The sequence below is a fragment of the Glycine max genome, chromosome 13 (genome assembly GCF_000004515.6).
Source record: "Glycine max cultivar Williams 82 chromosome 13, Glycine_max_v4.0, whole genome shotgun sequence".
Lineage (NCBI taxonomy): Eukaryota > Viridiplantae > Streptophyta > Magnoliopsida > Fabales > Fabaceae > Glycine > Glycine max.
The window spans coordinates 42714710-42732695 of NC_038249.2; the positions used below are offsets into that span (position 1 = coordinate 42714710).

The 17986-nt window shown below is 29.5% G+C and overlaps 2 protein-coding genes across 4 annotated transcripts; both read left to right on the top strand.

Annotated features, from left to right (window-relative positions):
• Window positions 1–2574: 2574 nt before the first annotated feature.
• On the top strand, window positions 2575–5482 carry LOC100803132 (uncharacterized). Its single transcript, XM_006594985.4, has 7 exons — window positions 2575–3104; window positions 3326–3532; window positions 3644–3787; window positions 4043–4162; window positions 4252–4338; window positions 4567–5016; window positions 5231–5482. The coding sequence occupies exons 1-6, from the start codon at window positions 2733–2735 to the stop codon at window positions 5008–5010; spliced, it is 1374 nt and encodes a 457-aa protein (XP_006595048.1). The 5' UTR covers window positions 2575–2732; the 3' UTR covers window positions 5011–5016; window positions 5231–5482.
• A 5626-nt stretch (window positions 5483–11108) lies between these two features.
• On the top strand, window positions 11109–16749 carry LOC100806339 (uncharacterized). 3 transcript variants are annotated; one of them, XM_041008546.1, is made up of 5 exons: window positions 11109–11359; window positions 11617–12080; window positions 14804–15087; window positions 15401–15628; window positions 15931–16749. In XM_041008546.1, exons 2-5 carry the CDS (start codon window positions 11654–11656, stop codon window positions 16426–16428), a joined length of 1437 nt encoding a protein of 478 aa, XP_040864480.1. In that variant the 5' UTR covers window positions 11109–11359; window positions 11617–11653; the 3' UTR covers window positions 16429–16749. The 3 variants fall into 3 exon arrangements, with proteins under 3 accessions (XP_040864480.1, XP_014621579.1, XP_040864479.1); XM_014766093.3 differs by having other exon boundaries at window positions 11177–11256; XM_041008545.1 differs by having other exon boundaries at window positions 11212–11504.
• The last annotated feature ends 1237 nt before the right edge of the window (window positions 16750–17986 follow it).

Consider the following 17986-nt stretch of genomic DNA (forward strand, 5'->3'; position numbering starts at 1 on the left):
TTTTAAAGTTTTTTTTCCCAACAATGCAATAGAAAAACGGGCCAACAGCCCAAAACAGTCCAAGGCCTTTCTTCCTTCTATTTTTGCACTTTTCAAATGAAAGGAGCTATTGACATGTTTGAGGGAGAGAAGAGTATTAAATGACAACACTTATTATTATAAGAAAATAAAAACTACGAATATAAACTATTAAATCATATTTAAATGACTAAGATCAAAAGAGAAATGCATTTAACTCTTTTTAATAAATATTTCAGATTTATAGCTCTCATATTCTTAAGATGAGACTGTTCTCACTTGATAATTCTTATACATGTGTATCTAATTAGAATTTTTTTAATTGTGAGAAATCAAAACAACAAATAAAAATCCTTAGATCATAAAGGAATGATAACAATACACTATCTTTTATTGTTTAATATGTATTGAAAACCCTACTAAATCATGAACAAAATAATTAAATAAGGAGTAAAACTAGCGTAATCATGTGATTTTTAAAATGTACAACTAATAATTAAAATTAAAAGTGTGTTAAATAATGTGTTTCTAATATTTTTTAAAAATTATATTGGAATTATCAAGATTAAAAAACATATTTTTTTAATTGGTTATGTGATCATTAATTAACATTTAATTTTGATAATCCATGTTATAATTATACAAACTAAATTTATAGTTTTTATTTTTCTCAATATTTTTTTTTTTACTTTATACCTCTTAGACGTGTCTATGTTTATATTTAAGGTGATTTAAATTGATTAATATAATTAAAGACCGTTGTCTTCTTTAATATTCATTTAAAAATAATATTTAAGGTGCTTTTAATCGATTGAAAATATAATTTTTTATACTGACGTGTATTAAAATTAGACTATTAATTATTTAAAACTTAATTTATAAAATATTTGAATTATAAACATTTAGGTCAAAGTTTTAAACTATAGGGATTTGTTTAGGTGAAAATTAAGCTATATGAATTTAATTGAAAATTCCATGAAACTATAAGACTTACTTTTTTTTATTACTTCACTACAAAGAAAGAAATAAGAACCTTTAAATACTTCAATTAAGATTCAGTATACTCAATAAACATAGTTCAGTTTATAATATATGTTAAGTCTATGGAAAAATTTTAATTTAATTTTCGTAGAATATATTCTTAAGGAGAGAATAAAAACTTTAAGTATGATTCAGTTATGAATAAAAAATCAGTTTCATAATCAACTTAAAAGATAAGAGTTTATAGAAATATTTTAAAGTTTCACCGAAAAACTAAACATCATCTTAATCATGGTTGTTATAAAAAACAAAATTTAAGTTTGTTTACTTTTTTAACAATTACTTTTTTAATTCTTAAAAAAATGTGAAAGAGATTTATAAAAGAACATAGTCTAAATACATATTTATAATTCTTGCATTTAATGTAAGCATTTAAGTTATTCAAACAAATATTCAACATTGAAGACTCAAGTGATTAAAAATTTAATTCTTTAAGGACCTGCTTGAATTAAAATTAAAATTCAATTATTTTAAATTAGTTAATTTTAATTTTTATTAAATAATAATATTGTAAAAAATAATTTAAGTTCAAAAGTGAAGTTTGATTTTTTAAATATATATATTTTTATTAAAATAGTTTTTAAACATTGATTTTGTTAGTACTTTAATTAAAGGGAATATTTCTGTACACTTTAATTTAATTGTATATATTCTGACTCACCCCTTTAGAATAAATTTTAGTCAATACTTTTGAGAATAGGATATTTTTCTATTTCTTGTAAGATGTACAAATTTTGGTCAAAGTGTGACGCTTTTCATGTATTTTCAAATATTTTAAATGATTAATTGTTTTAATTTTTTTACCTTAGTATTTCTTCGAGCATATTTATTACTGCAGTTATTTTCAGAAATTTTTGTGAGTACTTATACACTTAAGTTAATTACTTACAACTTTTTGCATTAAATTTTTTCCCCAAAATTTCTTCATTATTTATTTTACAAATATTGTAAAAAAGAAAATAACATAATCATTTGTCCAAATGGTAAAAAGAAAATAAGATAATAATTTGTACCAAAAATGGTAAAAAGGAATGACACTTTTGTTTTTTTTTTAATGAAATCACCTTCTTTTAATTTCTCCACTCTTTTATTTTAATTAGAATACGTTATTTTCGTATTAATTGATCTTTTAATTTTTTTTCTTAAAGACGATTACATGTCATTTTTTTATAATTTAAATGGTTTAACACTTAAATTAATTGTTTGTATATATTTATAATTATACTTTAATTAAAAAATTTGCGTAATAATTGTTAATTTTTCAGTGAAAAATTTGAACTCATAGTCACTATCTGAGTATCTTCGGTCATCTTTTATCATCAAATCAACTTAATATACTTATGAAGTTTAATATCTTTTTAATAGTTTGGATGATGAAATAACAACATAAAGATTTTTTCTTAAAAAATAAGATTGACCATGGATATTTTAATATCTGAAATACCCTTCTTCCTTATTTATTTTTTTAAGAAAAAAATACATAGAAGGGGAAATAGGGTAAACAAAGATTTGAAATTGAAAGAGAGTTATTTAGGGATGTAAGATTTGTGTTCTTGTCCTCATCCACCATTTCAATACTTTGTCCTCTACTGTACCATACCATGGCTCATTCTACTCTTTCCCTCTCAATTTCAAAAGTTTGAAACGCAGCGTCTCAGTTCAATCACGTTCCCATGGACGACGAAGCTATTGCTAACGGTAACGGAGCTCCGTCGCCTCCATGTGTCGTTTCGGTGTCTGCATTATCCGGCTCCCGGCGCCGCCTATCGACGAGCTTCGTGGAGCGGAGCCGCCTCCATTTCTCGTCGTCGGAGAAGCTCAAGCCAATGGCGTGGGTATCGCTCCAGGGAAGGCTCCTCAACGCCGACGAAGCCAGCTCGGCTCGAACCATCGGCGGCGGCGTCTTCAGCGCCGAACAAGCCATTGCTTGGAACCTCTTCCCTCCCATCCACAGGTTTCTCTTAGTCGCGGTCATCGGCGCTGCCGTTGCGCGCTCCCGAAAAGACTTTCAAATATGCCAACTCAAAAACTCCGTTCAACTCAGGGTACCGTTACCGTCCCTAACGCGCTTTTCTTTGCTTTGCTTTATTATTACTTGTTCTAATCCATTACCGTTTTCGCTTTCAAATTTAATACTCAAATCTAATGTATGCACTCTCTCTTTTAATGTTTTGGTCACATAGATTTATTTTCTTCTTTGCTTGTGTATTTATGAATGAGTATAATTTTATTCTATGAATTTTATTTTTATTACTCTTTTTGCCAGGACCAGGTGCTGTTAAACATGCAGCAAAAGCTTGATAGTCTTTGCGAGTTAGTAGTTAACAATTCTAAAGAACACTCGACTAATAAGTCTTGTGACAAGGATGGGGAATTGCAATTGAATGAGACTTTAGGCGCTGGGAAAATTAACTTTATTGATTGTGGTTGTTGGCATTGTGAGCAACACTCTGGTTTCTTTAATGAATTAATGGTGAGAATTTTGGTTGTTGCTTTCTGTTGGTGTTGTGCAATTATGATGATGCTGTATTTTCACAATGTGTCTGTCCACTTGGCTTTGGTTACTCGTTGAGTTTGTCTGCAGGAGGGTGCCTCTATTGCAAGAAGCTCTGGTGCAAATGAGGTACTTCAATATAAGATGCCCTTCTCTAATGAAGATCAGGAGGAGCGAAGAATGTCTGACATGTCAGATTGGGCTTCAAGTGTCACATCTTCTGCTGATATCCAGGTACTGTTTTCTTCAAGAGCGCAAATGGACGAATGTTTAATCCAAGCATTTTAAGTTAGGGGTGTTTGTGGTTTGGTTTTATTAGGCAAAAAGTCATCTGAACCAAATACAAAAACAATATATCATTGAATGCAATGTCAAATTCAAACTAAACCAAACTGATCATGTGTGATTCGGTTTCCTGGTTTACTTGCAAACATACTTTTTCTATTGTATTGTTTTGGGTACCTTTGTCATGCCTTTTGTTATCCTCAGTTAAACAACTTGGCTGTAGAACAAGATATGTATAATCTTAGGAGGGACTCTGAAGAGAAGGATACCACAATAAAGGAGTTAACCAGCCTGTTGAACTCTAATGAGGTTGCTAATTGCAAGGTAACATTTTGCATTTTAAGATTATAATTTATAAAAAAAAATTGTTTTTGTTTCAGTCCACTCATTACTTCTACTGCTATTTGAAACAGAGAATTGCTGAATTAGAAGACTTTATACGGAGGAAAAATGCAACAATTTCAAAATTAAAGAAGGACATGTTGGTTTTAGAACAAAAGGTAAGATGCGGATGTATAGTAAAAGGTCTAGATAAAAGATTGGGACGCTCCAGTTTGGTCTTTTGATGTATTGCCTGATAAGAATCAAACCCAGGAATTTGAATTATAGTGGAATAAGTATACATTACATTGCTGTAAGCTCTCAAAGTAGTGCAAAACAAGAAGAATTTCTTATCTACAAATTTCAAATGCTTCTTGTATGACTAGCTCTTTCACAATTGACTGCAGGTTGTCCAACTTACAAGACTTCGTCGACCTTCTTTCTCTGCCAGTGGCACAAATGACGGTCAGCCGCCACATATTATGATAGATAACCTTCTTTATGATATGGAGAGCACCACTAGCCCCTCCTCATCTTCTGATTCAGATAGTTCTTCTGTCGTCAAAGCACCAAAACTTCCTACTGATGTTGTCCTGAAACAAGATTTTGCTCCCAAACTTGATCAGAATCCTACACCAGCAAAAGTATCCAGTTCATCAGGAAGAGTTTTTGAACGCCACTCAAAGTCTCGATCCGTTAGTCCTCGTAAAGAAGTTTCAAGTAGCCAAAAATCTAATGCAGCTTCCGCTTCAGCCCAAAAGCTATTGTCAGCTCGTGGGGACTTGAAAAAAAATAGAAGACGATCTCTTAATGGAGATAAGAGTGCAACTGCACCTAAGGGATGGGTATAGTAACGAGTAAGTAATCTTGAACCTTATCAACATGATAGCCAAAATTTACAAAATTTTATTCACTTTGCTACAACTTGAGTTTCATTGTGATTTTCTTCACATGTTAAAAACCCCCCAGCTATTTCCATGAATAAATTCCTTGTTTTTCTCATTATATTTTGTATTCATTAAGTGGTGTCTTTCACCTATTATGTTTATTCGCTTTCATTTTTCCTTGTAGGCTCCGGTGGAATGGTATGTCAAGGGTGCATTTTGCTCCATGTTTGCAATTATCCAACGGGATCGGTGTCAAACAGATGGTAAATACTTCATAGGCATATATACTAGTTAAATACTTTAGCAGTGGCACATTCTGGTTTAGATTTTTAAATTGCAGATCGCAGTGACAGGGATTTTATTCAAATCTGTTAGTGCTGTCTAACAGTTGGTTTATTTTTATCCTTCAATTCATGGACTATTTTTAGTCATTAAATTCGATTGATCGATGGTCTCTTTCTCCTGCGATTGAAGAATCAGAAACGAACGAAACCATAATTTATTTTCCTATCATTTCCACGTGAAACTTAACTGATTTAAAACTCTAAATCTCAATTGGTTGCTGAATTGGATCATTGACCTGGATATCCTATATGGGCCTAGTTTCTTTGGGTTAGACAAGTAGCTGAGTGCCCTGGATTAGTATGAACAAAAAGTTTCCTACTACTAATGGCATCGTATAGCTCTTATTAAAGACTCTTATAGTCGCTGTCCTTCTTAAAAGCGATAAATTATTAGGTAGTTTGTAACTTTTTTTTTTTTGGGTGAATCAGGTAGTTTGTAACTATTATATTTTCTATTAATTTCTACATGTAATCATGTACTATTAATTTTTTCGCAAATATTTTTTTTAAAATTAATGTCATGTAAAAATTGGTTAAAACCATAGGTGGTGGTTTGAAACTACTTAATAATTTCTTATATGAATGGATTTTTGGCTTCAATGGACGGAAATGAATTGTGCAAGTTGAATTGTAACCCGTACCATCATGGCATAGAGCATTAATGTTCTCTCATTATGGATTTCCATGATTTTTAGTTGAATAGATATGTACAGTTAATATAAAAACTTTACTTACCAATAAATAATAAGTATTTGGTTCAAGTGAAATTATAACCATATCCTTTAAGTGAAATTTTAGATTTGAGTTTTTAGATAAAATAAATTGAGAAATGAAATACTATTAAAAGTAATTATTCAGATTTTTGTACAAAGATTAATCATCAATAAAATTTGTATATACAATACACCAATAAAAGAACTAAATTTTTTTATTGTAAATTAATAAGAAATCATTTTTAATAATTTTAATAATAATCATTTTAAAAATAAACTTACACACAAAATATATTATAATTGAGTGGCAATGTATTAAATATGGGTTAATTGTGATGAAGTTCTTTTTGCACGTGTTATTGTTTTTTTCTTTAGGACTAATGTTTATTAAATATCATTATCATTTTTCTTTTGTTCTCGATCCTCTTCGGCCTACTACTATCAAGCTTTAATATTTTATCCATAAGTGTGTGTTTGGCATCGAAGAAAATAAGAGAAATTCGTGAAGATATATAATTTCATCGGTTTGGCATCGAAGAAGTAGTGGAGAAATTTTTAAAATTATCGTTGGGTCCCAGGCAGAAACATTTCTTCACTTAAAATACATTGTTTTGTGTGTTTTGGGTCAATTTTATTTTTACTTTTTTTTTCTTTTATCAAACCATTTACAGTTTTTTTCATTTCTCACCTATTTTTCTTATCTCTCTTTATTTCTTCTCCTGCTGACAAACATACCCTAAGACTCAATATTGAGAATGCTTTGGCACTACACTACTACACCAACCTTATTGCAACTAGAGCCAAGTGACGAATTTAAGGGGGACAACAAGCAGGGCTTCCGCACCCCAGGTATGTATTAATAAAAAAATCTAATAATACATGTTTTCATTGATTTTATACTAATTTTTTTAATATAGTATCTTTTTAATAATATTTGTTTCCACTAATTATAATTTAACTCAAATCGATATGTATATTAATTAATAAATATAATAATAATGATTTTTTTATGATTTTTTTTTATCAATTATTATTATTGTCTTGGTTAATTAGGTTTTGTGTATTATTATAAATCTCACTTATTTATCTATATATTCAAGTATTGCAATTATTTATTAAGATTATATTAAATATACTTGTTATAAAATTTATCAATTTTAGTTATTATTATATTTAACGAGTTTTTTATTATTATTTTGAGACTAAGATTAATGTCTATTTAATTGTTATTGTGTTTCAGAGATAAAAAAAATCTTTCAAAACTTGAAATAAAAAATTAGTATAAATTATAAAAACACATGTTTTCTTCTTATATCATTTGAATAAAAATCAATTTTAGTTTTATGTGTAAAACTAATAAATAATTTTATAAAAGTCATTATTTATTAAATATTTATTTGTTAGAAGTTCAATATTAAAGTAATTCATTAAGGTAGTGTTTGGTTGATTTATATTTAGTTGTATTTGAGATGAAATTTTTAAAAATTGAAGTGAATTAGATACTTTTACACTCTACTTTTATTCAAATATTTTATCTCTTTTCATCTATTGATTTCACCCTTCTTTGATTCTTTTAAACCAAACTCATCCTAAAGTAAATAAATAAATAAAAAATCTAGTCCCCTTCCATGAATGAATTTTTCAAAACATACATATTTGCTCATTATTTATCAAAACATACATGTTTATTATTCTGTAAATTCGGGTTGGGAGACCCAAATTTAGACTGTGTTTTTCCAAAAATTTTGTGAAAACCCATTGAGAATTTGTGTCTCCTTAATTCGAATTTTCAACTTGAAGTTTTTATTTATTTTATGAAAAAATAATTTTTTAATAGATTTAAAAACAATATAAATAAAGGAAATTAATAAAATTAAAGAATATTATAATATAATTTTTTAGTTACCATGTAGGTACTTAAATAAATTACAAACTTAAGATACTTGAACAAACTTAAGATACTTTGAACATGCTGTGAATTTTTCTGAAGTTTAATTTTTTTTTGTTTGCGGTTTTTTTTACTTATGTACATTAATTAAAAAATAAAAAAAAATAATTAGTAATCTTAAAATAAATTAAAAAAGGAAAATGATTAAAAACACTGTAAATAAAAAAAATTAATGCAAAATAATAAAATTAGAGAATATATTAAAGAAGATAATAAAATTAAAAAAAAAACTAAAAATACTCCCGTTGAAGATTTTTTTATAATTTATATAGTGTGAAATTAAATACATTGATAATAAATAGAAAAAATAATTTATTTGACTAAAACTTCTAGAATGGTAAAGACACATGTTTTTTTAACGAGCTAGCAGATTGAACAACATTTTGATTGATTTTTTTCTCTTTCATATATGTTAGTCCATATTTTTTATTTTGATCGACCTTTTTTATTTTTTCATGAATCATGTGACTTCTAGGATTCGTCCCTGGCTAGAACGTGTTGTATATTATGCCATAGTAAAAATCACGAGATTCACTCTTAAATATGCTTCACACATCTCATCATGTAAGAATTAATATATCATGAGTGAATAATATAAATAGGTCATAGAAACCTCAACTACACTATCTAACTTTGTAGATACATTATCAAAGTTGGAGTCAAATATCAGCTCAATAAAACAATGGATTCTTGCAGCACACAAAACAAATCAATTATGAGAAAAGGGGAAATTAGATACTTAAACAGGCCATCGGATAGCGGAATTAGTCGGAGATAGTTTTTATTTCTATAGTGTAGGATATTCTTTTTTCAGTTTTTTTAGTTACTGTAGCATTTTCAAATTATTAATACATTTTATATTTTCTTTATATTTTTTTTAAATTAAAAAATATATAATTATTTAGTTTTCATTAAAATAATTTATAAATAAATATTAAAAAGTAGATCTCTTTTGAGATGTATAAAAAAATAATTTAAAATTTAAAAATAAAATTTATTATTGAAATAAAAAATTTAAAAAATCTTAAAAATAATATAGCACTACATAATTAAAAACCTAAAATAAAATCTCCTAGAGATGCCTTTACAAGCTTCCATCCAGTCATACTCAGTCCACGTACATACACGCCTTTTCTTTGCGTGCGGTTACTTTACAGCATTCATTGCGGATTTTCTACATTCAACTCAAATAATTTCCTCGAGGAAATTAATGTCACCTCGACTAGAAAAAATAAACAAGGTAATCTCATGAGTAAAGACAACATTATTCTAATCAGAAAAATAAGCCAAATGCTAATTTAGGATACTGATAAAGAAAATAAAAAATTATTATTAAAAAACATAAAGAAAAAGTAATACATTAAAATGTTCACTTAATTTTCATTACTTAATTCTTTGACTTCTTTTTTTATTCACAAGAATAAAAATAAATACTAAAATTTATAATAATTCATACATTTTAATTAATTCTTGATAGAACTTGACTGTTTTAGTTAATGTCGAATTGCCCTTTACACAGGTCGTACGTGTGTAATCTAATACCTAGAAATGCCACAAAGGTTAGTTGAATCGAACTCATATCAAATAAAAATCTAACAAATACTTCAATTAAATTTTTTGGTTCAGTTCATATGTATTTGAAATCTTTAACCTAATGATTTTTTTTTTTTTTATCAAGCATGGTATAACTCCAACCTTCTTTATATGCGGGGTAACAGCCTACGACATACAACTATACAAGCATTAATGAACTTCTGGTATTTTTTTTTTTTGCTGACGGAATGAACTTCTGGTATATTGTTCACACACTATTGTTTCGTATATTTTTTTTATGTTTACGTGCAATTAGTAGTTATTTGTGTATATTAATATATGTATTATGTGATAATGATTGATTATTATTCTCATTCACTACCCAGTAAAATAGTGTATTTTTTTTTAAGAACTGTGCAAGGTCTAAATTTTACATGGTATTTGACTTTGCCTTGAATTAACTAAAGTTAAATTTTATTGTCATACTTGATGACAGGACATTACAAAATTTGGGTCTTCTAATATTTTTTTTAATCCAACTTATCTATAGCATATTCTAGTTAGCTTGATGGACGACATTTTTCGTTTCACACAATTGGGCACTTTCCAAAAGTTTCCTTAATAAATAAAACAAGTGCTGTCAATTTTTAATCAAGAAGCTATGAATTTGGAAGTCTAAATTAAGGAGAAATTCAAAGGCAGTTATATTTCACGAAAATAACTAATGAATTAGTTAAAAGTTAAAATAATTAAACTAATTTCATTAACTACGTACTCCTAAAATTTTGTGAAGTAACACAAACTCTCCCTGCTTTTATATACTCTTACATTAATCCCTTATTTTAAAAAAAAAAATATACACTGACATTTCTTGTAACACTAACTCTTTTTAATTTTTGTAAAGAAAACATCCTTTTAATTGTTAGAAAAACATTATACTGTACTCGGTTGTAAGGGAGAGCAATTCTTGTAAATGTTACAAAATAAAAGAAATTTACGTAATTTTATGAAACCTCTCAATAATGACCCTTTGTATTTACTCTTTCTATTTTAGACGAAAATATATTTTAAGCTAATTATATGTTTTTTTTAAAGGTTTATGTGAATTGAATTTTCAGATGATTCAAAATTTAAGGAACACTTTCAAATATACTTATAAATTATTTACCAATAAAGTCTTCACATTACTAATGAGAAATTTACCCACATACTCTTGTGGGATCCTTACTAATTAGACTAACTTTTATTCACATAATAAACAAATATAAAAAAATAAAATATTATAATTAATAAACTATAAGTTTTAAACTCAAATTACAAAAAGACGAGAAAGGAATTATGATTGAAGAGGGTAGTCCTCTCATAAGGCAATTATACATGAGTGACAAAATTTTATCTTTGAATGTTTAATGAAATTACATATTTAAAACTCAAATTCACAACTATTCTTTGAGTTGAAATATCCTGCGCTAGTTGAGTTAAGCATATGCATGATAGTATTTCAATTATCATATATCATTGTTTTGGGTGTCTATATGTAAAACAAATAAATAAATAAAAGCAATAATTCTCTCAAAGTTTGGCTGTATAACCTACCAAATATTATATATTATATCATTGTTAATGATGGCAGAAGATTTCATTTGAGGGAAGAGCATTAGAAAGAAAATTGGTCAAAGTCTACAACTCAATGGCAGCATGAATCATATACTTTTCCACAACTCCATGCCTTTAAATTACAGAAAATTACGTTCACATTATTAACCACGACGAGGGCTAGCTTCTTTGACTTAGCACTGTTCTTAATAATTCATATAGTTGATATAGCAAGCATAGCTTAAAGTAGAAGCATTTCATCACACCATTGCGTTAATGATACCTCCCTCAAAATTCCCCACCTTCCCTTCATCTCCATGAAAGGCACATACATACATATACATACAAGCAGTTAGAGTTAATTAGTTAGGCTGTGTTTGGGTTACACTTCTGTTGAACCTAACTCGCGTTTTATTTTTTTGTTTGAATCCATCAGTGTTGTTGAGAGAACAAAGAAATTTAATTACGTGAACATGACCATGGATAGATCATCTCAAAGCAGTTCCGATTCACCGACCCGAGAAGCGAAAGTGTTATCCATCGAATGTCTGAAAGGAAGTTCAAAAGGCGACGAGTGGACCGGAGATATGCTCCAAACCGGCGACATCGTGGAGGAGCTGCGAATTGGATCGTCGGCGAAGTCGCAGATCCGGTACCAGTGGCCGTTCAAGGGCGGGAAGAGCGGCGTGCAGAAGATTCTTCAGGAGGCGTTCAAGAAGAAGGAGACGTCGATCGTTGTTCGGGTGCGGCGAGGATCGGAGGAGCTGGCGGAGCTGCAGGCGTGCATCGTGCCCAACGAATTCACCGCCAAGAAGAACTTGGTGCTGCGATCCATTTCTGACCCGAATTACGTGGTCGGGTTTGTGGATCGGACCGAAGCGGAATGCTTCGAGATTCAAGGTACTTTACTTTACTCTCTCGTTCGTTTTTCCGGTTTGCTTTTGACTTTTGAGTTTTCGTGTATTATTTTTATTTTTATTAAAAAATTGTTTGAGTGCATTAGGAACAGTTAATTTCGTTTGACATTAGCGCCATGAGGTGAGGTTGGGAAGTTGGATCTATATGCTCTTTAGCTAGGTCCCGTGCGCGTGGGTACCTAGGTTAGAACTTAGAATAATAGCTGAGATAGATTAGAACTTAGAATAATAGCTGAGATAGATTAGAACTTAAAGTAATGATATACAAATTATTTTTTATTTTAAATATTTTATTAATATATTTTTTCATTTTTTCTTTAGGTGTTGGATAGCTCAATAAATGTATATCAAATATTTTTCTGCACATAAACACCAATTTTATTTTTAAGTTTAGAAGGGAAAATAAGAAAAATAAAATCATAATTGTGATGAGAAATGAAAAATAAATAGTAGGAGAAAAAAATATATTAAAAATGAGATAGAAGATAGTTGCATAATACTAGTAACTTCCTAGACAAGGGTAGTAACTTTTTTTGTGTGAAGGTATTATAAGGGTAGTAACTAATTAACCCCAAACATAAGGAGATGAAATTAATTATGATGATATAGTATTCTAATATTTTGGCATGAAGATAATAAATATTTATTTTTATATAATTAAAATTTATAATAAATAAATATGTTTAAATAATTTAAATTGTGAAATAAGATTTTTTAATTACTGATATTTTTTTAAAAAAAATATACTAAAAATTAATTTAAAAATAAAAATAAAAATAAAGATGATACATTGAAAGAAATAGACAATTAAAAGGATTGTATTTTATTCATGCAGAATAGATTAAAGTATATAATTTTGAGAGTGAAACTCCTAATGCCTATCTTTTGATTTCCACTCATTAAAAAAAATTAATGACTAACTTCGGCTGTTTTGCTTGATTTGTTGACACCTAAACATGCTTAGGGTTGGCAGTGAATTGGCATTTCTTCGTGCATGTTGGATCTTTCGCATTTGTATTCCATCTCTTTTTGTGATCCAATTCCAATGTGCCTTCGTGAACTGATGCATTGCGATATCCTTCACGAAAAGCTTCTCATACTTCATCCAACCATTCAGGAAAGTTTGAACATGAAAAAAGAAAAAATTGTTATTTTCAAAACAAAATTACGTTTAGACTCTTTCAGACTTTAATCTAAACATGAGCTTAATTTACTTTATGTGAACCGACTTTGACTTTATTGACCAAGAGACGCCTCATTTTATTGAACTGAATTCCCTTTACTGGAAGCGTGAACTTCTCATCTGAAAGTTGCAAACGGTATTAGATTCTTCTTAAACTCGTGGCTTCCTCTTGTGAAGTCACCTTTAATTTGTGACTTGGTCAGCCCCTTTAGCTATAGGAACCAATGTTTTCCACACGCTATCACAGTAAAGTTTAATGAAAAAAAAATCTTGAGCTCAGGATTCTTGTTGGCTGTCATTGGATTGACTAATGGATATTGATGCGTAAAAGTCATTAGTTTTGATCAAACTGGCTACTGTATCTGGTGAAATGCTGTTTTTGCTTTAAAATTCCCTGATTTTCTTCAAAACATAGCTTGGGACGCATTGTATAGTCTCAATCTACTATAAAAAGACTTTTTATGTGTTCAAAATTGATTTTAAAGTGATATAATTTATGTTTAAATGATTTTATTATAAAATAAAGTTAGGAATAAAATTTAAAATAAAATTTTGTATCTAACGTTGAAGCTACTCAAAGTGTTTTAACTTAGAATCAATTATGAACTCAGTCAATCTTAAATTCTTCTTCAATATGAAACTAAACATATAAAAATGTATTTACAATTAATTTTAGATTCAGAATCAATTCTCCAACATCAAACCAAATGCACACTTTGCCTATTAATACTCTTTAAAATGTAAGGAGTAAATTAAACTTCTGTTTGACACGAACATAAGCAGTAGTAATGGATTCACATAATTGACTCAAGGACAAATCTAAAATTGAACGGTTGGCTGGAAGCATCTTGGGCTCAAAGGCTTACTGTTTCCTGACACAATTAGGCTTTAATGTTTCCTAACTTGCAAATTTGATAAGACACACATGGATTGCTTTGTCTAAGTAATGATTGGCACTCTTGCAAGTTGCAATAGAATGGCCACAGACCTAAAAATTGCTAGCACAATCTTAATTGCAGTTCAACAGTACACATGAATGAGGTCTAGAGAGAACCCTTCTATTAGAAAACAAACAATGCAAAATAGGTTCAAGCTTAGCTTCAGTGTTTGAGGTGACCATAGGTATTAGGCTTTATTATGACAAATAAAGTAATAGTCTGCATCTAGAAGAAGATAGTAAACTTGATACAGGGTAAATAGATAATGTTCAAATGAAGTAACGGATTTTATTACAAATTCGTATGAATGAATTGCCAACAAAGTATTCAATATTTCTGCCAATGTATTGTCTTGTAACTTGTAAGGTTATAAGAACTTAAAGGCCCCTCAATATCAAAATAACAGAAGAATCATCTTGCACTGGCCTTAAATTATTCTGGGAATTTGTAGCACAAATTGTTTTCAACCTCTCCGTCTGTGTTGGCTGATAATCAGCAGTTGTTTGGACTTTGGTCATCAATTGATTTGCTGTTTTCTTCACTCTCTTCCTTTCTTGTACTGTAATTAATGTGTACAATTTGCAGCTTCAAGGAACACAAGGATGGTAAATGCGCTAACCAGGACCAAGCTACAAGATGGATATGTTTCATATTCATGGGAGAGGAGGATGCAGGAAATGCTATCAGTTCCCAATTCTAGCAACTTCCTTTCCATATTATTCCTTCCCAAAGCTTCAGATCGGGTAGCTTCTCGCTATAATGATCTGGAGGACACCCTAGCCAGGGCAAATGCATGGCTTAATGCAGGTCAAGCCTCAGGGGTTCCTATTGTCTTCATGAACATCCAAACCGAGTCCCTACTTACTAAGGTAAACGGTCACTCCTTATTGTGGCATTCGTGAGCTTTTAACTTAAAAGCTTAAACTTAGAAGAATTGATTCGTGACATGATGAAAGTGTTGGTTATTAATTTTTGTTACCATTTCACAATATATATTGCAGTTGATCATAAGAAATTGGAGCACACAATTTAAGATTTTATCATTGTCTTGTACACTAGGAGGCAACGAAACTTTAACCATCTTCATTTTTTTAATTTCTTGAGAGAATTTGCTGGGTTTTTTCTTTTTTTCTTCTTTCTGCACAATGTAACGTGGAATTTTTCTTTTTATATGTGTGACAGATATCAGGAGAGACAGCTTCTTCCACTGTGAATGCAGGGTCATTATCTGACTTAGCTAACTTAGCAAATGCAAGCCTTTACGGCTTTGAGGATTACCATGGAATAGATATCGGTGTTGTTCGAGCAGTTCGCCTATGGTATGCTCCGGTTGCAGGAGAGTTCTCTATTGAGATCAAACTAAAAGAGGAAGACGCGAAGCTTGGCTTTGCCATTAGTCGTACTGAAGAGGTCTCTCTCTTGATCATGTATACTCAAATATAAAAAAAGCTTAAATACAGTTCCTTAAGTGCTGCTTGTACGGTTTTGTTAATCAGAATTAGAGTTTTATCTCGGTAATCTATATATAATCATTCAATGCAAACCTTTACTATATAGATTTCTGAAGTGAAACTCCAATCCTGATTGAAGAACAGAAGAAACAACGCTTTGGAAATTGTTTTGTTTCGAATTTTGATATATGTTTACATTAAAAACACATCGCATTGTTTAAAGTTTCAGCTAATTAATAATTTTCTTTTTGTAATCTACAGGGATTTATTTTCATCTCATCAGTGATTAATCAAGAAAATGTACCAGCCACACGATCAGGGCTGAGCAATCTTTATAAACTAGCAACGGATACTTGTAGGATGTTGGTAGTTTCAAGAGTGTCAAATCAAAAAGTCCTTCCATGGATGGTTTCATCAACAGGAGCCATTCGGTGTTATGACACTGTTTCACTCAGCCAGAAGCTCTCCTTGCATAGACACACCAGAGTTCCCATTCTCCTACACGTCTTCCTTTGGGACCGGGCTTTGGTTTCTTCAAGTGGAGGAAGCTCTAGATTTAGGGCTCTGTCTTCTTCTGTGTTGCCATCTCATGCATCTGAAATTGAAGTAGCACGCCTTCCAGATGAAACTCATGTACTGCCATTGCCCCCTCCACCTTCTGAACCAAGTGAAATTTCGCACTCCAGGCTTGAGAGAGACACAGCAGGGGAATTCTCTTTTAGATTCCACGATTTTGCCTTGTCTAGCAACTGGGTATGATGTTGATATAATACGTAATTGCATGTCAAATTAATGATTGTTATGCTATTGTAGTTTGTTATTGTACATATAGTATACATTGATTTAGACTTCGGGCCTTCGATTTTGTTTTGCTTCATTAGCTTGTCCACGGTAAAGCAGAATAATGTAGCATATAGAATTGGTTACTAGGATTTTTTAAAAGCATCGTGACCTTTTTAGCCTTTGGCTTTCCCTCTATAGTTTTGGGTGTGGATAATAAATTGAGAGAAGTTATTGGTTTCCTACTCGGGATGTTTTGGGTCAGGAAAAATTTATATACTTGATATTCTTAATTATTTACCTCATATGTTTTTTTTTTTTTTTTTTATCTTTATCTTTAAATTAAATTTAAATAAGTTATCAATAATGAAAGGTAACTTTATATTAACATTTAAATTATTTATTATAAATCCAAAATATAGTTTACATTTTATCAATTGTATTTTTTTAATCTCTATCTTTAAATTAAATTTAAATCATTTTAAAATAAATTATCAATAATTTTAAAAACTTTAATTATAATTTAAATTATTTGTTATAAATCCAAAATATAGCTTACATATTCAAAGTTGTTTACTTATTATAAATTTTAATTATATAAAAAATATTTGTCTTACGAAATGTACATACTACAATACTTGTAATATCAAAAATCTGTTTAGTGAAGAGGAAGAAAATTATAAAAAGAGAAAACACAAATAATAATATAATTTATATTTTTTGGTGAATGAAAAAATTACAAGGAGAAATAAAATAATTATTTCTTCTATTTTTTAATATAAAATTCAAATTCTTTAGTCCTCTTTCAATTTTTTTCCTCTCAAATCAATATTTAATAAAATTGAATATAATGTTAGTTATACACTAATACAAATGAGTAATATGTCATATTAGTTCGTAAAATTATAAATATTTTAGTTCTTTATAATTATATTATAAAAAATGATTTGTAATTTTTAAAATTATTAATCAATTCAGCCCTTAAAATTTATATTACTAAATATTTTTTATTTTTTATTTTTAAATTAGATATAGAGTGACGTTAATAACCTAAACGCAGATTAAATAACTTGAAAAACGTAGCTAAACAGTACTTTTTTCAAAGGAAAAAGATTACTTCATTCCATTTCAAATAATAGAGAAAATACAATTTTGAATACGATTAAAAGTTTGGACGCTAGCATGAAATCTTGTCACTCTATCTAAAGTTTGGACAACATGATTGCTTTTCTAATAAAATTCACTATTGAGTTTGGAAAATATAGCTTTTCTAATAAAATTCACAAAGAAAATCCAAGTAGCCATGTGATGGAGATGCAACCCCATTTACTAGGTTTGCACTGAAGCTCAAAAACCACATTTGAGGCACCCATTTTTGACATCCAATTCAAAGCTTGCAGGAAAGACCACGCTTCTGCTTCTCTTGGCTCAGTCAGTCTCGAAAACAACAAAGAACTAGCTTAGCTTTGATCAAGTTTCCTAGATTACCACGAACACAAACAATTTTGCTCCTTGAAAAGCGTTGCATCAATGTTAC